This window comes from Ips typographus, unplaced genomic scaffold (genome assembly GCF_016097725.1).
Source record: "Ips typographus isolate SLU unplaced genomic scaffold, UJ_Ityp_2.0 IpsContig82, whole genome shotgun sequence".
Taxonomy (NCBI): domain Eukaryota; kingdom Metazoa; phylum Arthropoda; class Insecta; order Coleoptera; family Curculionidae; genus Ips; species Ips typographus.
The window spans coordinates 80383-101259 of NW_028098581.1; the positions used below are offsets into that span (position 1 = coordinate 80383).

The 20877-nt window shown below is 36.4% G+C and overlaps 1 protein-coding gene and 1 long non-coding RNA gene across 2 annotated transcripts; both read left to right on the forward strand.

The window, feature by feature from the left end:
- The first annotated feature begins 1339 nt into the window (after positions 1 to 1339).
- On the forward strand, positions 1340 to 1968 carry LOC145739960 (uncharacterized). The gene is made up of 2 exons (XM_081995286.1): positions 1340 to 1479; positions 1597 to 1968. The coding sequence occupies exon 2, from the start codon at positions 1597 to 1599 to the stop codon at positions 1960 to 1962; it is 366 nt and encodes a 121-aa protein (XP_081851412.1). The 5' UTR covers positions 1340 to 1479; the 3' UTR covers positions 1963 to 1968.
- A 319-nt stretch (positions 1969 to 2287) lies between these two features.
- On the forward strand, positions 2288 to 19979 carry LOC145739962 (uncharacterized). The gene is made up of 3 exons (XR_014181307.1): positions 2288 to 2413; positions 2484 to 2669; positions 18688 to 19979. It is a non-coding gene; the product is annotated as an uncharacterized LOC145739962 (long non-coding RNA).
- The last annotated feature ends 898 nt before the right edge of the window (positions 19980 to 20877 follow it).

A 20877-nucleotide genomic window follows, 5' to 3' on the forward strand; every position in this document is an offset into this window, starting at 1 on the left:
TCTTGCACCTGCGCCAGGTTTTCCGGATTCGGGCATAGTGCCGGATTGCGGTCGACCTGACTTGTGTGTGATTCAGGAGGTCCAAATGCACCTCCAGAAGATGTGCCAGCAGAACTGATTTCTGATGTTTCATCCCTTTCTTGTGTTTGGGGCACTACTGGTACCCGAAACTGATATGTCATATCATTTACATAAGCATGCGGATATGGCGGATGACCTGGTTGACTCAAAAATTGAGTTCTCCCGTACACACATGTAGCACAAGGACATCCTTGCACAAATACATTTTCCCATGCTCGCCAAAAATCCTCAGGTCGATATTGAGGTTGTTGGGGTGATATGCAAATTGCACAATCACATGCCGAAAACGGAATACCCCCTTGACGTACTTTCTCGCTTAGTAGAAGTATGGTATACTCCGTATGAATGATTTGAGTCCACAGGCCAAGTAGAGATTTTGTAATCCCCAATAATTGTATTGGTACCACTTGATCAAACTCTCCTTGCAGTTCCCACAACTGGTACAGTGCCAATTTGTATAAATACAGTTTGGTGTTTATTTCGGTAACACACCTAATATAAAACAAGAAATTCACTATCCATTCCATTTTTGGCACTTTCGCGAAAATTATAGGTTAACTTCACCCAAATGTTACTTCACGACCGATTTCTAAAATGACACTGTAAATTGTTGTCCCATTCGGGTTTATTTAAACCAATCTAGTAATTAGTCATTATTCATAACTGCGCGTAGCGATGAATCAAATTTGTCTTATCGCTCGCGAATTAGTTGCTTTCTTTACCAAATGCATAAACAACTATATGGTCAAGGTGATTATTACACCGACAACATCATTATTTATCTTTATTCGTTTGTAGGTACCTACATCACAATAACAATATTCAATGTTTTTATTTCCATTACATGTAACCATTTTTTATCTCATAGGGAAAATTAAACTGATATCTATTCTTGAATTTTAAGAATTTGCGCAATAAAAATTCAGACGCAGATAACAGAATAAAATCCTTGGGCCCTGTAAAAATAGGTACATAGCTCAATATGTGGAGCCGTACATTATAATTGTTACTTTGTTTTAAACATTATGCTTAATTGCATTTTTGCATTTTATGCATTAATCGGTCTGCAATGAACAATGTCTGGTCTCATTAAGATATTATTCCGAACTGGCCAAATCAGCGAATCCCATGGGTTTAAGCATGGTGCACCATTTAACTGTTGGGAAAACATTTCTCTGATAACCTTAACATTTGACAAGTTCATCGTCTGGAAGCATTTTGCTAATTTCAGCATCCTGGCTTTCCGGTGGAGAGGGATCTGAATTGTATTTATACGGTTTTCTTATCACATTCTCCACAGTTCGTCCTCTGACCCACACGAAACTTTACCGTGCATTTTTGTCGTGTGTTTCGTAGTGCATTTATAGTCTTTTGTAGTGCATTGTGTCATTTTTAAAAGTAAGTATAAGTGGTTTTTTTTTTTTTCCTTTTATTCATCATTTCCATATATTTTTCCTTCCAAAGAAAAATTCTCTTTGTTTCGCTATCCAATGTTAACAATATCCTCCCTTTCAGATGGAACCTGGAAATGAAGTCGACACCGAAAAGGGCCGGGGCCGCGGTGCCCGTCTGATGGCCCTATTGGCTGCCCAGCGGGCCCGACGAACCGTGGGTGCGTCCAGCCTAAAACTGGGGCCTGGAGTGGAAGCTGGTCCTTCTGCGACCAGCGAGGTGGAGGCTCCCCCTCAGGTGGCAGGTGAGGTGGAGGCTCCTCCTGGGGTTCCAGCATCCCCAGAAGAAGAAAAAATAGAAGAGGAAGGCGGCGTCAACGACGCCTCAACAGCGGTGGCGCCGCGTTTGGCTGTCGAAGCCATAGGCAGCAATGCAAAAACAGTAAACTTTTATTTTTTTAAAATAAAGAAAACAAAAGTAAATTATTAACCGAAATGCTTGTATTATTTTTGTTGCGGGAAATAACTGTCACGCACCAGAAGACTTCTTTTTAAAAAGCTTTAATAATACCAAAAGATACAGTTAAAGAATATGTCTTAACTAGATTAATAAATTTTACCGACTAACTAGAAAAAATATGGAAATGACCAATGTCCGCACCGACTGTGGAGGGGATCTGCTGACAGTGCTGACTCGGTGAATCTTCATTAGGGTTAGCGTACTGAGCGGTGAGATAATTCCTCCCCCCTGAGATCCAACGACGAGGGTTAGCGAGGTAGTTGGACATCAGCTAGCTCTATTTTAAAACGATCCTTAGCTTCTTTGTCCGCTGGTTTACTTCTGCTTTTTGGCAAACAACGGGATCGTTCCATCTTCTTATAAATGAGGTAGGCTACCACTATGATCATAAGGCAGGAACAGGCGATGGTCCATACACTGGGTACATATGATATTGTTTCTGTAGATAGAAACGGCTGATTATTCAACATTTGAGTTTTTATTGATTTTAGGTCATCAAGATTCATGTCTTCGGTGAGTTGAATTTCCATGAAGTTTTTGGGCACTTTGTGTTGATTAGATGGTTTGTTGACCAGGTCAGGAAACAACATGGGTTGAGTTTGGTTAACAAAAAACTTGATGTTGGTTACCGTGCCTTTGGATGAACTAAATCGGCAGCTTACAGGTACTTCGAACAAGTAAGTTCCCATGATAAGTCGTTGAACTTCATTTTGTGAATTGCATTTCAATTTGAACGTTTCTTCATTAGGTACCGTTATAATCCATTGGTTAGAGTTTTCTAATCGTGTGATCATTGTGCCAGATAGATTGATTGGCATTTTTTGGCAATTTGAAGTATCTTTCATTCCCAACAGTTGGATTTCACAGGGATTGTTTGCCTTTAAAGGTTCGATGTCCAGATTTGCGCAAAAGAAATGCTCAGGATATATTTCTTTGCAGGGGTTGTTTGAATATGCAAAGTACAATTGGTTTTTTATTAAGTACTTATTACGCGGTACTATAACTTGAAACTGACTCTCAGTTAGTTATAGTGCCTAGCACTCCTAAGTCCTCCATATAGGTTCCAAACATAGCGTGAAACACAACTTCTGCAGTTTCGCTCTCTGATCCACCACTTCTCATCTCAAATTTAATCCTATTTTGGGCCATTGCATCACTGTAAAACTGCAGCATGTTTGAGTTTGCAAAGTTCCACTGAAAATTGGCCTGTTTCCCTACCCATAGATATTTTGCCAGTGAAATTGGAAAGTAAATCTTCTGTGTTGACCTTGCAGTAGTCAGTATTAGCAGATCGGCTAGTTCTTTCATGAGCCCCATAACACGTCCTGGAGAATCTGCATCTTTCAATGCGGTTGCTATTTCCCCATGCATCGGCAACATTCGGAGAGAGTTCTTAACAGCTTCTACCAATTTTTGAGGGTAGCTTTTCTCGTTAATCAGCATTATACATTGGGTCATAGGCCCCAGGCTCTTTAACAAACCGGTTTTCCTCTCTGGTGGTAATGTAATGCCCTGTAACAATGGTATATGTTGGTTTGTTAAGCCGTAATACCCTAAGCCAACGTGCCGATCGTTTGGAGTCAGCTCAACCCTGCCTGTAGCGTTAGTTCTAGCCCTTTTTATCTTAGTGGCTATGTCACCTCGTACTTGAAATTTGGTTACTCCTGTTCGCACTTCGTCGAAAAAGCCTTTAAATGCAGTTAACAGGTTCACAATTGGCGTCGCCATCATCCAATCCAGCTGAAGGTTTAGCGCTTTAAACTCGCCTGCAATGGTAGCAATGCTGATGTCAGTATCACCAATTTTTGCTGTGTACGCTCTGTACTTGTCATTCCCGAAGTCCGCGCTATTCTGAGTCCTTCTCAATAGAGTGTATACTGTGAAGAGAACTCCTGAAATTTGGTCGGAAATATCGAGATCAATCACGGTTTCTCCATTTGTTACTGTGAAGCCCTTAGCATGTGCTGGTAACTTTGCAACAATTAAGTCATACAGCCTGAAGATCATGTCGATCTGTTCATTTTTTCTTAATATTTCATTCCTGTCTATGTCCATTTCTTCTGCCATTTTGAATCGTTTGAGGAGTCTTCTAAAAAACTTTTTTATTGATAAGCAAACTCTTTTTAAAAAAAGATACTATCTGTTTTTGCTTCTCGGTGAACTGTTCTTCCATGTTATTTACTTGTTGAATTTCTGTGTTATATAACTCCTCAGAAATAAAATTCTGGTTTGCAGGTGGGTTATAAGAAGTGGAAGGTTGAGGAAAACGTGGAAAACGATTGGTTGAATAACTATTTCTAGTGCATAAACTCATTGGAGTTGGTTTGTCAAGTTGTCTATTTGGATTAGGTTTAAACACATTTGTATTACGAATTGAATTGGAATTTTGAGGTCTTGGTGAGCCAAATACTTGAGAATTAGTAAAATATCTTTGAGGCCTCATTGGAGGTCTGGGTTGAATTGGAATTGGACCAGTGGGAAATGAATTTTGTATTCTATTAAAATTATTTCCATTATTAAAAGGAAAGTTCATTGGGAAACTACTGTGTCTTTGAATTGGTTGATTTTGCTTTATGTGTGGGCGTGCTGGTGTCATATTTTGAGCATTTGGTCCAAAGGAATTCTTAATAGGTGGTTTGAAGGATGGATTTTGAAAATAATGAGCGTTATCTTCGGCCAACACGTACTGTAAAGCTTCGCTAAGAGAAACAGGTTTCATACATCTTAATGTTGTCCCTAGCGGTTCTCTTAATCCAGAAAGGAATGTCTTAAGAGCCAGATTTTGATATAGATCTCGTTTTAATTGTTTAGCTAAACCAGTAGTTTCATGAAGATCAATGTATGCACACAATAAGTTCAAAATATTTAAAATTCTATCGTAAAATTGTTGAGGAGGTTCATGAGGATTTTGCCTCATCATAACAAGATCGCGATTCAGACAGCTTTCGTCTCTTTGGTCTGCAAAATTTCGAGTCAATGTACTTTTTACATCATACCAAGTAGCTACGTTTTGTATATTAATAACTAACTTAGCATTTCCTTGTAGTTTCGAAATTAACGAATTTAGCAGATAGACATTTTTAAAGCTTCCGGGATTTGTATTATCATAGAATTCATTTATAATGGCTTCACAAACTGCTAAGTATCTATTCAGATCGTTCGGGTTTCCATCGAAAACAGGAACACATTTGAGATATTCAGAGTTAAATGCTTGCGACATATTTGCTTCTAAATTTTTATCTTGGTTACTGTTTTGTGAAAATGTATTTGTAACGTTTGATAAAACGGATGGTTTTAAAGAAATATTATATTTATGATTAACTGTTTCAAAAATTTGAGAGTCGGTTTCAAGTGAATCTTCGGTTTCAGAATCGGAAGACATCAAACAATTGTACTTACATAAAACAAACAATCAATATCTTCATTGCGTTTGGTATTGTACTATAAGGCTAACGGTCTAAATTTGGCAATGGAGTCCTCTTCTAAACGTTATCCTTGCGGAGCTGGACGATTTGGTTCCAAGTCCCAGTCTTCTTAAATGGCTGCTGCGTCTTCGATAGATCCAACACACCACGGCACGGAAAGTCTCAAAAATTCAATATTCGGTAAATCGTTAACACGAAAGTCTATCGTTCGATACGATCGACCCCAAATATCCTACCGACTGCGCCAAATAACTGTCACGCACCAGAAGACTTCTTTTTAAAAAGCTTTAATAATACCAAAAGATACAGTTAAAGAATATGTCTTAACTAGATTAATAAATTTTACCGACTAACTAGAAAAAATATGGAAATGACCAATGTCCGCACCGACTGTGGAGGGGATCTGCTGACAGTGCTGACTCGGTGAATCTTCATTAGGGTTAGCGTACTGAGCGGTGAGATAATTCGGGGTTCCTTCTGGTGTCCATGGGTCATGGTAATGTAAAATTCTGCTTACATGGACCACTTCAGTTTTAGATTTTGGCGAAATGCCCTTTCGTATTTCATAGTCCACATCAGACATTTTCCGATTTATGTAATAAGGACCAAACCATCTAAGCAGTAATTTTTCACTTTTTCCTACTTTCCTGATAGGGGTGAAAACTTTTACTTGGTCCCCCACTTCAAATTCAACATGGCGGTGTTTACAATCATAACGTAATTTATCTATGTCTTGACGCCGTTTTATATTTTCAACTGCCAAATTTCTGACTGCCAAACCAATGTCTCTAATTTGGTCGCTATTACTACTTTCTAAGGGTGGCAACAAGTTTGCTTCTGTTGGTAAAATAGGTTCACGACCGTACACCAGCATGAATGGTGAGAATTTAGTACTATCTTGTTTTGCAGAATTGTACGCAAAAGTCACATGTGGAAGATATTCATCCCAATTTGATTGATCAGTATTAGTATACATAGATAACATATTGGCTAAAGTTTTATTAAATCTTTCTGTTAAGCCATTAGTTGCGGGATGATATGCAGTAGTAAACTGACTCGTTGTCCCCATCTTTTTTAGCAATTCCGTAACCAATTCTGATTGAAAAACTTTCCCTCTATCGCTTAACAATTCCTTGGGTGCACCGTGTTTTGTAATAATTCTCTCCAGTATAAATTTCGCTACAGGTCCGGCTTTGCCGCTCGGTAATGCGTCAGTCTCCGCCCACCTTGTGGCGTAATCTGTCGCTACCACTATCATGGTTTTTCCGCTGCTACTTCTGCGAAACGGACCTAACAAATCTATCCCAACTTTTTCAAATGGGGTGCCAACTGGAATAGGATGTAACAGACCGATAGGCTTTTGATTTTGTTGGCCTTTCCTGGCCTGACAATCCGGGCATCCTTTTACAAAACGTTCCACGTCCTTTTGCAACCCTTGCCAATAGTATCTTTGTTTTATCTTTGCTAGGGTTTTTGACAATCCCAAATGGCCACTCAGCGGTTCTGAGTGGTGGGAGTACAAAATTTCCCCTATTAACTGTTGCGGTATCACTAAAAGTTTAGTCCGGCCCACTTCATGCGGGTTTATACGGTACAAAACTTCTGACTCAAGTCTAAAATTTTTCGCTTGCTTACGTATACCAATTGTAGCTTCTTCAGGATGTTTTATAGCCTGAATTATTTCCAAAATGTTTTTATCTTTTGCTTGCAATTCCGCAATGTTACGCATATCCAATAGAAAGGTTGGTATTTCGTCAATTTCTTGTACTTTCGTATTTGCTGGCAAAACAGGATATCTGCTTACGCAGTCTGCATCTCTGTGAGCAATTCCTGATTTATGATGTACTGTGTAGTCAAATTCTGATAACTTTAACGCCCAACGCGCTAAACGTCCAGTAGTCTCTTTCAAGGTTTTTAACCAACATAGCGCTGATGATCAGTCACTATTTTTATAGGTTTTCCATAAATAAAATGTCTAAAATAGGATAGCGCCCATATAGCTGCTAACCCTTCAAGTTCTGTTATCGAATAATTCATCTCAGCTTTACTAAGGCTTCTACTTGCATATGCTATTGGGTGTAACGCATTTTCATGATCTTCCTGCAATAATATTGCTCCGATTCCATCTTTACATGCATCTACCCTCAATTCACATCCTTTATTTGGTTGAAAATGTGCCAAAACTGGTTCACTAATCAATTTTTGTTTTAGTGTTTCAAATGCTTTGTCATGTATATCCTGCCAATCAAATTTATTTTGTTTCTTTGTTAGATCATGTAAGGGACGTGCAATTTTTGCAAAATTTTCTATAAATTTCCGGTAGTAGTTACAAAGTCCCAAAAAACTTTGTACACCCTTTACATTTTTTGGCCTTGGAAAATTTTCGATTGAAACTAATTTCGATTTATCTGGAAAAATTCCATCTTTCGAAATTGTATAACCAAGAATATTAATTTTTTCTTTTAAATATTCACATTTTTTAGGTTTTAGTGTTAAGCCTGCACTTCGGAGTCTATTGAAAACTTTACGTAATTTTTCCACATGTTCATCTATCGTTTTAGAAAAAATTATAATGTCGTCCATGTAAATTAAAACTTCTTTCCATTTTAAATCTCTAAACACTACATCTCCTAACTGTTGAATGTTGCCGGAGCATTGCACAATCCAAAAGGCATCACATTAAATTCCCATAATCCGTGACCTGGCGCTGTAAAGGCAGTAAGTGGCTTACTTTCTTCTTTTACTTTGACTTGCCGATAACCTGAATACATGTCCAACGATGAGAAATATTTGGCGTTTCCTAAGTACGTCAAAATATCCTCAATATTAGATCCTGACCATGAATTTTTTACTGTCACATTGTTTAACTTGCGATAATCCACGCAAAATCGTGTCTCTCCAGACTTTTTCTTTACTAATACGACGGGACTTGCCCAGGGCGAGTTACTTTGCCTTATTATGTCGTATTGTTCCATTTCTCTTATCTGCTCATCTATTATCTCTCTTTCTTTTTGTGCCACTCTGTAAGGTTTCTGTTTTATCGGTTTAGCATTCCCTACATCGATTTCATGTTCAATGACATCGGTTTTTCCCATATATTTTGGTGTCTTAGAAAAAACGTCACTATATTCTGACAGTAATGTCTGCAATTTGTTACACAATTCTGGGTTCGTTATATTGCTTAGGTTATGGTCATTCATGGTAATCATCTCTTTATCATCCTCAGTTTCATAAATACAATGAACTGGAATTTCTGCTATATTCATTTCTATATTTTTCTCTAAATAACCAATTGTGGAATTTTTCAATATGAACATTTTTCCAAACCTCATATTATTAATTTTGATGTACCATTTGCCATTTTTCACAAAAATATTTGAACAAATCAACCCTCTTGGTCGTAGGTATTTATTGTTCTCGATAAAGCAGTACTTCGTGAACTCGTGCGGAGATAAGGCACAGTTCAGTCGTACCGTTATCTCGCGACCAACCTCGACCATGTAGTCGGTTTCAAGTGCAACCTTCAAATTTCGCGCGGTTGACTCAATCTCGACGTTCGCAAATACCTTATTAGTATCTTCCATTTGTTCTATTTTCCCTATGTTGCTGTTGACATTGTTGCCAAAATGTAAAATCAATGGGTCAAGTTCATGGTATAATGTCACAGTATTGGTATTATAGTCAATCAATGATTTTTTACTAGCCAAAAAGTTATGTCCCAAAATTAAGGCTTTTGATAAATTTTGCACCACTAGTGCCTCAACGGAAATAATTGTGCCCTTAATTTTTATAATTACCTCAGAATTGCCGAGAGGTTGAACTGGATAACCTCCTGCGGTTATCAGTTGTATATTGTCTTGTAACCGTCTCATGTTACTGATATAATCTATGTCGACTACATTTTTACAAGCTCCTGTATCAAGTATAACAGGGACGTTATCTTTATCGTTAACCGTGATATGTACTATTAATGTCTTAGTGGTGCCCGTAGATGATAATTGGACAATTTCGTTCGGGCTTCTTAATTTTGAAACTGTCCTCTGTCGTTTGGGTTTCTTCGGCCTTGAGGTGCATTCCTTTGGAAAGGCCTGTTATTGAAATTACAAGACACGTGACCGGGCCTACGGCAATCAATGCAAATAACCCGGCCGTCGTGCGTTCTCGTACGAGGCAAACAATTATTGTTATTATTATTTCTCCAGTTCTGATTAGAAAACTGATTTCTGTTCCCATTAAAAGTATCCTGGTTCCGGGGTTGTTGCGAATTGTTTCTTACAAATTGTCGCCCCCTATTGAATGAGTTGTTCCTCGGACTATTTTGATTTGGTCTAAAATTATTCACCCTTGGAACATAGGTACTTCGTGTCTGATTTTGAACCGTATTTGAAAAATTTCTATTAAAAAATGTCCGTGGCCTGGTGTCATTCCAGGTCCTTTGTCGGTTTGTTGGGTTATTACCATTGTTACTGTTTACTGCCGCAGATACTGACAATAAAGCTGTACTTTGTGTCATTTGATTCACTAGTGTCCTTTCTTTTATATCGCTTATTTTAATGACCAATTGCTTTAAATCGTTAAAATTTCTATTGCTAGAACTAAGCAAATAATACATCTCATAGTAAGACGGATGTAAACCATTTTCAAAATGATCCCTAAATGCGTCAAAAGTCATTTCTGGGTCAATCTCGTTTGCGATTGCCAATAGATCATAATAGTACTTTTTAATATCCTCGACGTCCTGCTGTTTGCGGGTGTTTAATCTAAATTTTAACTTTCGGAGTGGCTGTTCTCCTGAAAACTCTTTCAAAAAACCTGATTTAATATTCAGCCATGTTTTCATCTGATTCTCTGGCTCACTAATATAATTACTAAACCACGTATGGGCTGGACCTTCCACAAAATTAGCCAAATAAGATATTTTATGACTTTCTGACCAGCTATTCACAATCGCTGCTTTTTCGTATTTATTTATAAAAATACTGGGAGAGTCAATAGAAGGGTTAAATGTAGATGGGCATGTAAACTTTGGGGTGGCAGGAGTTTTTGGCTCAGCCAAAGCTGCTTGTAAAGTCATGTTAGCCATTACTGGAGTATTGTTAGGACGTATGGCACGGTTTCTTTCTCGAATTACAGGGGGTGGGCAAGGATTATTACAACCTTGTAATAAATCCGTGGGGCGGGATGAGGTAGGCTCTGGCACTACCACTTCTAAGGGACTTTCTTGCCAGAACTCTTCTGATTCTCGCGGTTTAGGCGGAGTCCTACTCAATGAAGCTCTTGGCTTAAAAAACTGTTCTGGGGATCGTGACCTTGCTTTAGAATCTTTAGCTTTCTGAACTCGGGAAGTCGAAGCTTTGGTTGTTTGAATTCGCGGGGTTTCAACTTGAGCACTTACGACAGTTTTTTCGAAAGGGCTGTTCTCGTCCTCACTGCTTGTTAAACTGTGAATAAAAGTTGTTCTGTCAACTTCTGGGGCCCCTGCAGATATCGCTGCCTGCACAGAAGCAGAGGAACCGACAGTTGAGCTATGATGCGCGGGTTTAAACTCTTTCAACTCTTTTAAGACTTTTTCGGGGTTTTTTCCTTGGGCTAGTGCTTGTTGCAAAACAAATTTTTCTTTGTCTGATATACTTTGAGCTCTACTGCGAGTTCGTACTCGTGATTTGTCACTTGGTTCACTCATGTAAAATTTAATATGAAATGTTTGGCATTATTTTTCAAGTTTTCGGTCAAAATTTAAACGATTTTTTTTTTAAACAATTTGATTATTCCTAGCAATTTCTTTGCGAATTTGCTTGTTCATCAAACTAATAATTTTTTTGACGCTAAAATACACAAGCATTAATACCCCCATGCACAGAAAAATAATAATTAAAATTTCCTTTGCCGACCATGAATTATCTTTTCCTGAACTATTTGATACACCTCCACTGTTTCCCGCTTGGGAAATAATAATTTCCTCCTCTTTTGAAGATGTACCACCCATATTAAACCAAAATTTTATCAAATGAGCGCTTCAATAGCACAGGTAATCTCCAAAAAATCACTAAATAAATCAACGTTACTATCCCTAGCCAAAAGAAAATAATACCTAAAATTTCTTTTATAGCCCACACATTATTTTCCTGATTCTTTATCATACCCCAAAAAATAAAAATAAATAAAAAACTCAACTATTGTTTTTTATCCATCCCAAAACAGACCGGCGCCTCCACGAAATGTCACGTTTAATTTATGAGCCCTTCTGGGTTCACCAATTAAACTGACTCACGACGTTAAACGTCGCGCCGGGATCTCAGTTTTAGGGATGAAATCAAACGCTGAGTTTTTCTCATACAACACTTAAATCTATTAAATATAGTATACACAAATGGATGCACAATACGGTTGTAAACATACAAAAAGTTGACAATTAACAATTGTACTTACATAGTCATAAGCTAAGGACTTAGCTTTTCCTGGCGATGGCTTGGTCACTTCGCGTTTGAATAACTTTGGAGAACGGACTAATTAACTTGATCTTTTCCCGAGGAGAGTCGACATTTCGACTTCTCGGGTCAGCTGGTCGCACTACCGTTGATCGGTTCACACTTATCCTATACTGCTAAAATCGGCGTATTTTATACCCGATTGATCGGCTGACGCAGTTTGTTATTGTCGCTTGTTTTTCACATTTCTGCAAAGCAGGTGGTGGTGACTCATCACCGATACGGTGCACTCGGTGCATGACACATTCGGTGCATCGTGATGCGACCTTGCCTCGTGCGCTTATTATTTCGCAATCCTCGAATACTTTTATGTTTTTTAAGTTAATCAGTCCATCTTTCCAATTAACGGATTTTCCATTCGTGACAATATAATGTCTAACCTTCGTTGAACACATTTGTTCATCAATGCTAAGATATTGTTCTAAAGCCACCGAAGAAAATCTTTTGTTCAAGTATTCAACGAGAGGTCTAATCTTATAAAGCCTATCGTGTCCTGGTTGGTCACGAGAAATGAAGGTGGAATTGTTGTTGAAATGAATAAACTGGCGTATTTTTTCAAATTTGTTCACTGACATCACATCTGCAATAGGTGCAAATCTCAACTCTTCACTCCAGAATGATCTGATGTTGGGCATGTGTACCAGAGATGTATAAATAATTATGCCAAAGTAATTCTTCATGCCGTTCTCTGTAAAAACGGTTGGTCTTTCAGGCTTAGTTTGCACTGAATATAAGTTGGTTTCTTCAGTAGTCTGTAACGGGTTACTCCTGACATCAACGCCAGATTTTAAATTAAACCCGTAAATCTTAAATAAATATTCAGTATATGTATACTAGTATCTACATAGAACGCATTGCACGATAATACAAAAGCCTGTAAACTATAATCACACAACACTTACAATTAAATAGAAACAAACAAAACTAAACTTACATCAGACAGGCCTGTCAACGCAACTTACACACTAAGTCTTATTAGTGGCGAGGTAATTCAAAAACGTGCCACGGGTGATCGTCCATTAGTCAGGGTGACACACTTGTCCATCCAGGAATTTCGTGCTGTACCAAATACACTCTTATACGCAGGAGTCCGTTTACAGTGTCCAGTAGTAACTTTTCCTCGTCAATGTTAAACTTGGAGCAATCAAAAGCTGTAAAAGGTTGTAAATTCCCCATCTTATTCACCTAACAACATAATTATTTACCTGGAAGATTTGGCCGACATGCCCTGTGTTATCCAGCTATTTTATCTTATACAGTCTTAATTAATATAAATACTATTGTGATTTATAATATTGTTTAAATTTCTTAAACACCAGATAATTTCGCCTACTACTACGAAATCTCGATTCCAACAGACCTGCACGAACCACTTTTAACCGACAATCTTTTTTTACCTTACAAGTCTTAGCTATTAGTTCTTCTGAGAAAAAGAATGAGAAAAACTGAGAAGGAGTTTCTAATGACATTATTTCAGCAGACAACTCAGTATCCCCATAAAACCGTAACTGATCCTCATTCAACTCCAAAGATTTTGATTTTCAGTCAATGTCTTTTTTTAGTGCCTTTTTCTGTTTGGAAGACAAAAAAGTCGACAATGGCAAATCGTCATCATCATCGGACTGCTGGTTGACTTCTTCAACTTCCAGTGTTACCTCACTTTGATCATGGTTTTCATCATCAAAATCACTTTCTGGTATAAAAGAACAGTCCTCCAAACTGTCTGCATCGCTTACATCGCATCCGTCATCACTCAGACCGGTAAAATTCTCCCAATAGGCCGCAAGGTCCTGGTCTGTGAGTAGCTTATTTTTGCTCATACTAGAGGATAAAAAACAGAAATATCTTTAGAAAACTTATTATAAATGCATAATGTTACCGATCGGCAACTTCTAGAAAAAAACATGAAATAGAAAAAATGCATAGTGTTGCCGTTTGGTAACAAAACAAAGGTAACGTTATGAAAGCCTGAAATCTGCTCTATTTCTTGTTTTCTATGACATTTTGACGTAACTTGTCAAGTAAGGGAGTAATTTAGTGTCAAAGCAACGAGTGTCACAAAATATGTTATTATAATATGGTGAAGGAACTTTGACGCCAACACCAGATCTCTCCTGGTGGATTATTAGTTTTAAATTAAACTAGATTGTAGTGACGTCACAAATTTTCCAATTAGAAATATTTGCAATTTTATGTGTTTTTTTTTTTTTTAAAAGTCTTTTTTTTCGCGCATCCACCAATTGTCAAGAAACTTTTACATTCTTTTGTATGTATTGATGGAAAAACTTTCTTCTTGACAAATGGGTAAAAAAAAACATCTGAATAAGTATTTTTTTTTTGTCGAAAAATTACTAACTATCTATAATGATGGGCGGAAGAATCGGCGTTGCGACCTTTGGAAGAACATTTGCTGGATGACTGAAACAGCGATTTTCTGACACCATCTAAATCGCTGGGTTTATGCTGACTGTGGATCCTGGGTTTGATCGGAGTCTTCGGAGTCTTCGGAGTGCTCGGCTGCAAACAAAATATCGCATTTAAACCAACAAAACGACTGACACCTGTCAAATATCTTAATGTTGGCATGAAAATTGCATTCTTTTTCCAAGAGTCAAACAGAGAAACATTTTGATTCGTAAGTCACAACCTGTCAAAGTTGTAAAAATTGGTCATGTTTTGCAAATTAGACATTTTCGGTTAAATCTACTTACTGGTCATTTTGACCACCCTGTATAGTGTTTTTTTCTTCAAATGTCAAATAACCAAGTAATTTACTGTTAAATCCCAGTTGTTTGAATTTGACTGTCAGCGCCCATAACTCTGTTATTTTGACTGTTACAGGGTGGTTCAATATACCAATGTGTAGCTCTTGATATTCTCTTTTGACCACCCGGTATAGTGTTTTTTCCTAAAATGTGGAATAAGTGTACTAAATTTTTGCCACGCAACATATTATATGCATAATACATACCTTTCAAAACTCAAACCACAATTTTTACATCACTCAGTAAAACTCTGTTCAAATATACCACGTGTTGAAATTGAATAACACAAACGGATTGAATCAGGCGTGCCTAGTGAGCAAAATGGTCGCTTGTCCTTCCTACGCACTCCACTTGCAGCGATTTGATCGCGGCATGTAATTAGGAGGTATGTAGACAGGCGGACACACCATGCAATCAGTTCAATATTTGCCGTCCCCTGCGTTCCAGTATGATAACTAGCTATATGTTGCCAAAAAGCAACAACATGAATTTATTAAGTAACATTTGAACAAAATGCATATCTAAAATTTCCGTAAAATATTAATACTAAATACAAAATCCATAAGAATAAACTTACCATTAGTAGCTCGATGATAATCCTCCTCATTTAACTCAAACGTTATCAATGAGTTGGTTTCAGGATCCTGAACCTCTAAAATGTTTTTTGTGGAAGCCATTGATGAATGATTGATGAATTTTATGAATATAAACTAAACTCTGTTGTCTGTATTTACAAATAAAAATAAAATTTGAGGTTATGTGTGTTGTGATTATAACGCGTTTTGATCCGAAATCACATGTCGAAAGAAAGCAGCTCGGGTACCGTTTACAAATATGACAAATGCACTCTCAAATGTCAATTTTGTATATGACAGATAACAGGTGGTACCAGTCGCAATTTACAATGTGACAATCACGTGGCAAGCAGTTATCTGCACTCAAGGTGGCAGTCCGATCAGCTTCAACTTTAAAATGAACGAAGGGGCGGGACCAACTTTTTCTTAGGAGACCATTAAAATCCGTCTTTGTCTAAATCACATGTTTTGTGTATTATTTTTCTTTGTCGATTTTTACTATTTCTCGTAGAAACGTTTATGAATGAACACATTACACTGACTCTATACAGAAACAGTGGCGACACATGACTTGGCTTTGGGGGCCATGTTTGTGCTAAAATTTTGCGCGGGAATTTTTTTCCCATAAGAAGTAATGTAAAATGACTTTTTTTAAATTTAAATTTTTGACTTTATAATAGCAGATTTGATCGACTTATTGTGGCAAATATTTTCTTTAAAGTATTGTTTCTTCAATATCTGTGAAATAAACCCGATTTTTGTATGATTAATTCCAAGTTTGAGGTTAGGTTAGATGCATGTTAGATGTTTGATATTTTTGTTAATGTTTTAAGTTATTGATATGTGTGGCTATATAATCTCTAAAAAAAATCTGACTTCAGGTTTAGGAGTATCAGGTATTTACTTACAAGACACAAGGGGTTTTCTTAAGTACAGCAGATATAATTTTTTGACAAGTGTGGCACATCATTAGTTTCAAGAGGTCTGTAGCTACTAAAAAACGAAATAAAAAGTTCAGGTCCGTATTGAAAAATTTAAGTTGATGATGGTATCTAAAAATCGAAACGTCGGAGCTGAAAACTAACTATTTTCTTAAAGAGCCTAAAAAAGTGCCTCCTGAAGGTGCCATTGATTTTCCAAAATAATCAATAATAAAGTAGTAAAAAAATAAAATAGGAATTTGACTTTCGCTTTTTGTCGGATATCTCCGGAAGTAATGAAAATTTTTTTTAACCAAATTGTTTAGCATTAAAATGCGCAACTTTGCCTTCATTTAACTAAAGCTCTATCAACTATAGTTCCTGAGATAGCAATGTTTTTGCATCAAATTTGTAACTGTACAAACCATATTTCAAAAATGCTTTGTTATGAAATTAATGAAATACTTGAGTGTTCTGTGTTATTGTTTGGGGTTTAAGGCCTTCTTTCTCCTTCCACAAACTTTTTAATGGTGCCACAATGATTTTTTTATGAAATATTTCTGTTAATTTAGAAACTTTTTTGCTTCTTTAGTTTTTTCTGTACCTGTCACAGTTTTCGAGAAAATAACAAATTTACAATTTTAAAAATCTCAATTTCATAATGCACATTGATAGAGAAATTGGTATGTTTTTTCTGAAAATAAAAATTAAATCTGCTTGAAAACAGTTACCGATACTGAAGAAATAAATAATTTTCTTCCAAACACCCTGTATTTCTTTAACAAAGCATTTTTGAAATATGATATATACAGGGTAATTCAAATTCGGCCCTCACCATTGGGATCTCAGAAACCATAAGAGATACGAGAAAGTTTAAATTTGGGTAAAGTTGCGCAATTTAAAGCTCAACCAAATACCGTTTTAAAAATTTCGATTTTCCGAGTGCTTCCGAAGATATCCGAAAAAATCTGTAAAATTGATTTTTTGTTTTTATTTATTTCTAGCCTTATTTGAAGAGATATCCCAAATCTAAAAGCATCTTTTCTTTGTCATTTTCCCCAGCTATTCGATGATAGATTCCAATTTGCCACACGACGTTTCGTTTTTTGGCAGTCATCATCAATTTTCTTTTTTTTTATGGGCACCATATTGGATTTTTAGCCCACCAAATAGTACGTTTTATTCTGATTTTAGTGATGTATAATGACTGACTGATGTTCAGTTGGATGATTAAAATAATGTTTCCTACGATCGTGTGGAAAAGTGTACTTTGCCGTACGATTTTTCAAAGCGGAAGTAGCACTTTTCCGCTGTAGTGCGGTAATAGTATATTTTATTAGTACAAAAATAAAGGTTTTTCCGTTCGCGTATAACCAATTCAGGTGTGAGGCAAAGCCGAACACCGGAAGACATGCAAACACGGAAAACCTATTTTTGGACGAATTATGAACGATATTTTTCATTATACTTCTTTAAAAACGAGGGAATAAAAACCAGACTTAAGAAAAAAATGTTGACCCGAGTGTATTTATTGTACTCTTGCTATACTGTGGTAATGATTCCATCGTTCATGTTGTTTTGGTGTATTATAATTTGAAAGTAACTAAAATTAAAGTATTTTGTAATATATTCTTATATTTGATTTCGGGAGATTTATTACTCTTTTTTAAAATAATTGTTTCAAAACCATAAAATTTTTATCCTGAAAAAAAATTATATTTAAATTATTATCCTCCTAAAATTTCTTATTTAAAATTAAATATAAAAAAATCTCAACTATCTCGCTTATTTTCATAGATATAAAGTTGTGTTTTTTGCGACAGTTTGCTACTTTTGTTTGAAATTACACATGGCTACAGCAGAATTCTCATAACATTTTTTTGTTAGGGAAAAATTGAAAAATATCACTTTTGAGGTATCTCAGATATAATTTAAACTTTTTGAAGAAGTTAAAACGGATTTTTAAAGACATTTTCTGTAGAATCCAGTGACGTAGTAAATTTCTAGCGTCGTCGGTTTTTGAACTATGGTACAAACATTTGATTTTTTTTTAATGGAAACACTTAATGATTTAAAACCGCGAATATTTTTTGTCACTATTAAAAATTCCATTGTTGAACTGACGCTTTAACGGAATCTAGGAACTGATATGATGTGGTATAGTAATGTTTTGTTTTTTTTTTGGGACGCTATTAATACGTTCCAACTCATAGACTTGAGTACAGATGGAACCAAATATTGCATGGGTTTTGTTCTTTGGTTACCAAGCCTCTATGGCCTGATGAGCCGTAGTACGGCGAAACGCATCAGAGGATTGGGATTAATAAACAAAAAATAAAATCTTACCATTTTTGTGGTACGTTGTGAGTTAGGCGTAGGACTGTCAAACGCAGATTTTTATACAGATATTTTTTATTTATAAAATAATCACCTTTTAAAAATCGCAGAAGCAAGTGTTTGTTTTGCAAGCTTAGAAATTGGTTTCAAATACATACTAAAATTAATATATTTTTTTGTTCCAGATATTGTCCCGGTGGTGAGAAGCAAAACTAGTCGTCCAGGTGAAGAGTGGAATTCCTATTTTTTTATTAATAAATTGAAGATGGAGGCGGGGGTTGTGGGTAGTTTTATTTGCTTTATTGTTCTGCCATATGCAGCATTGAGCAATTACCGAGAACATATATTTTAGTTCCACATTAATGAAAACGTATTACTACTGTTACGTAATTTATTGATTCGACATCTTCACAATATTTGGCTCAAGAATTTTCATTTAATGTCTGAATAAATGGCGAAGTATTAGGAAAAGTGTCATTCTTTTTAATGTCAATCTACGCATGGCGAACTGAGTAACTGTGCAGAAGTTGACATTGGGAGTGAACATAGACCAGCAATCAGCCATTTATATCTATCAAACGTACGATTTACTTTTCAACTGATTGACATTCTGCAGCAAAATCATTCGAGGAATAAATACGATTGCCACCTTTTTTATAAAAGAAAATCGTCTCTTGGAAAATAGGAGAGCAAAAACACAGTAAACGAAAATTTGTCGAGATGTTAATAGGTACTTAGGTGATTTTTTCAATCGCTTTTTTATGCAAGATAATTAAAAACACACAAAACATTTATAAATCCAAATTAAAACTTTATTAAAGAACGTACTCTAAAACTTAACTAATTGCATATTATGTCAACATTTACAATAGTATTTTGTATTAAATTTTGCTGGTTCATTAAGTTGAAAATCTTTCCCATAAGCATTGCTACAAGGAACTGATATCACTATCTGAACTATTTGTTTCAAAGTTAGATCTTCCACATTTTTGACAAAGTGCACCACTTGTCTGCGGCAGAAATATCATCGTTTATGAAAGACGCATATGCCTTTTTCGAGCAGACAAAATTGTTCAAGCTCTCCACCTGGTTTTCATTAAACCATTCCATCAATTGGAAAATAATACACATTCCTTGTTGTAGCGTGCTGTTGAATCCAAAGGTGACAGAACCAGTTTGTTGTTACACCTAATAACCTAATATACAATGTTACTTAGAAGTTTCAAATAATGAATGTCCAATAGTATTCTTTTAAAACTTGCCAGGATGAATGGGTTTTCTCGGACAAGTTAATTAACCCAAATGATCCCAAAACTATTTTTTTTAAAAAAACCTTTTTTTTCTTCAGAGGCAGATTATTTAGGGCGTGTCTAGAATATCATTCTTATAAAGGGTGTTTCAAAAACATTTGCTTATTTTATGCAATAAAAAAAATACTAAAAATTGTTTTTCTAAATAAATTTATTACCAAAGGAAAGCCTCAATATAAAATTTTTATTTATGGAAAAGAGTATTGGATAAATGAGCACCGTTCATGTTTTCACACTCTCGTAATCTCGAACCGAAGTTTTCGATCACTCTCTGAAGCATTGCACGAGGAACAGCGTTAATTTCATCTGGTATTTTTTGCTTCAATTCTCTCAAATCCTGTGGCGGTTGGGTGTATACCTTACACTTGAGGTGTCCCCATAAAAAGAAATCTGCTGGTGTCAAATCGGGACTTCTTGGTGGCCAGTTAATGTCTCCTCTGCGACTGATGATCCTCCCTGGGAATAACTGATCAAGAGCATCCAAGGAAGCATTCGTGACATGAGAAGTCGCTCCATCTTGTTGGAAAAACGTGTTTCTATTGTAGCCACCATGGTTCTGAATTGCAGGACTTAAAAAAGTCTTAATCATGTGGCAGTAGCGCTCAGATGTAACAGTTTGAGCTTGACCATCCTTAAAAAAATACGGACCAATGATTCCTTGCCTTGACATAGCAGCCCAGACAATAACTTTAGGCGAGTGTAATGGCGTCTCATAAAGATTTTGCGAGTTCTGCTCGGCCCAATATCGGCAGTTCTGTTTGTTAACATGTCCGTTAATGTGAAAATTGGATTCATCAGAAAACCATATGTTGTTGCAACCGTTGAAGTCCTCTCTCATTATTCTACAGAACTCTGATCTATTAGCGGGATCCTGCGGTTTTAATTCTTGTGTGATAACAATCTTGTATGGATGGAAATGCATATCCTAGCGAATAATGCGATGAACAGTCGACTTATGCAAAATTAAAGACGCTGCACCCAATCTTAATGATTGCCGGGGATCCTCGTTAACGAATTGGCGTACACGTTCAATGTTTTCGTTCGATCTCGCTGACCTTGGGCGTC

Bases quoted from the DNA above. Each gene is read 5' to 3' on its own strand.
- LOC145739960 (XM_081995286.1), top strand. From the start codon at position 1,597: ATGGAACCTGGAAATGAAGTCGACACCGAAAAGGGCCGGGGCCGCGGT.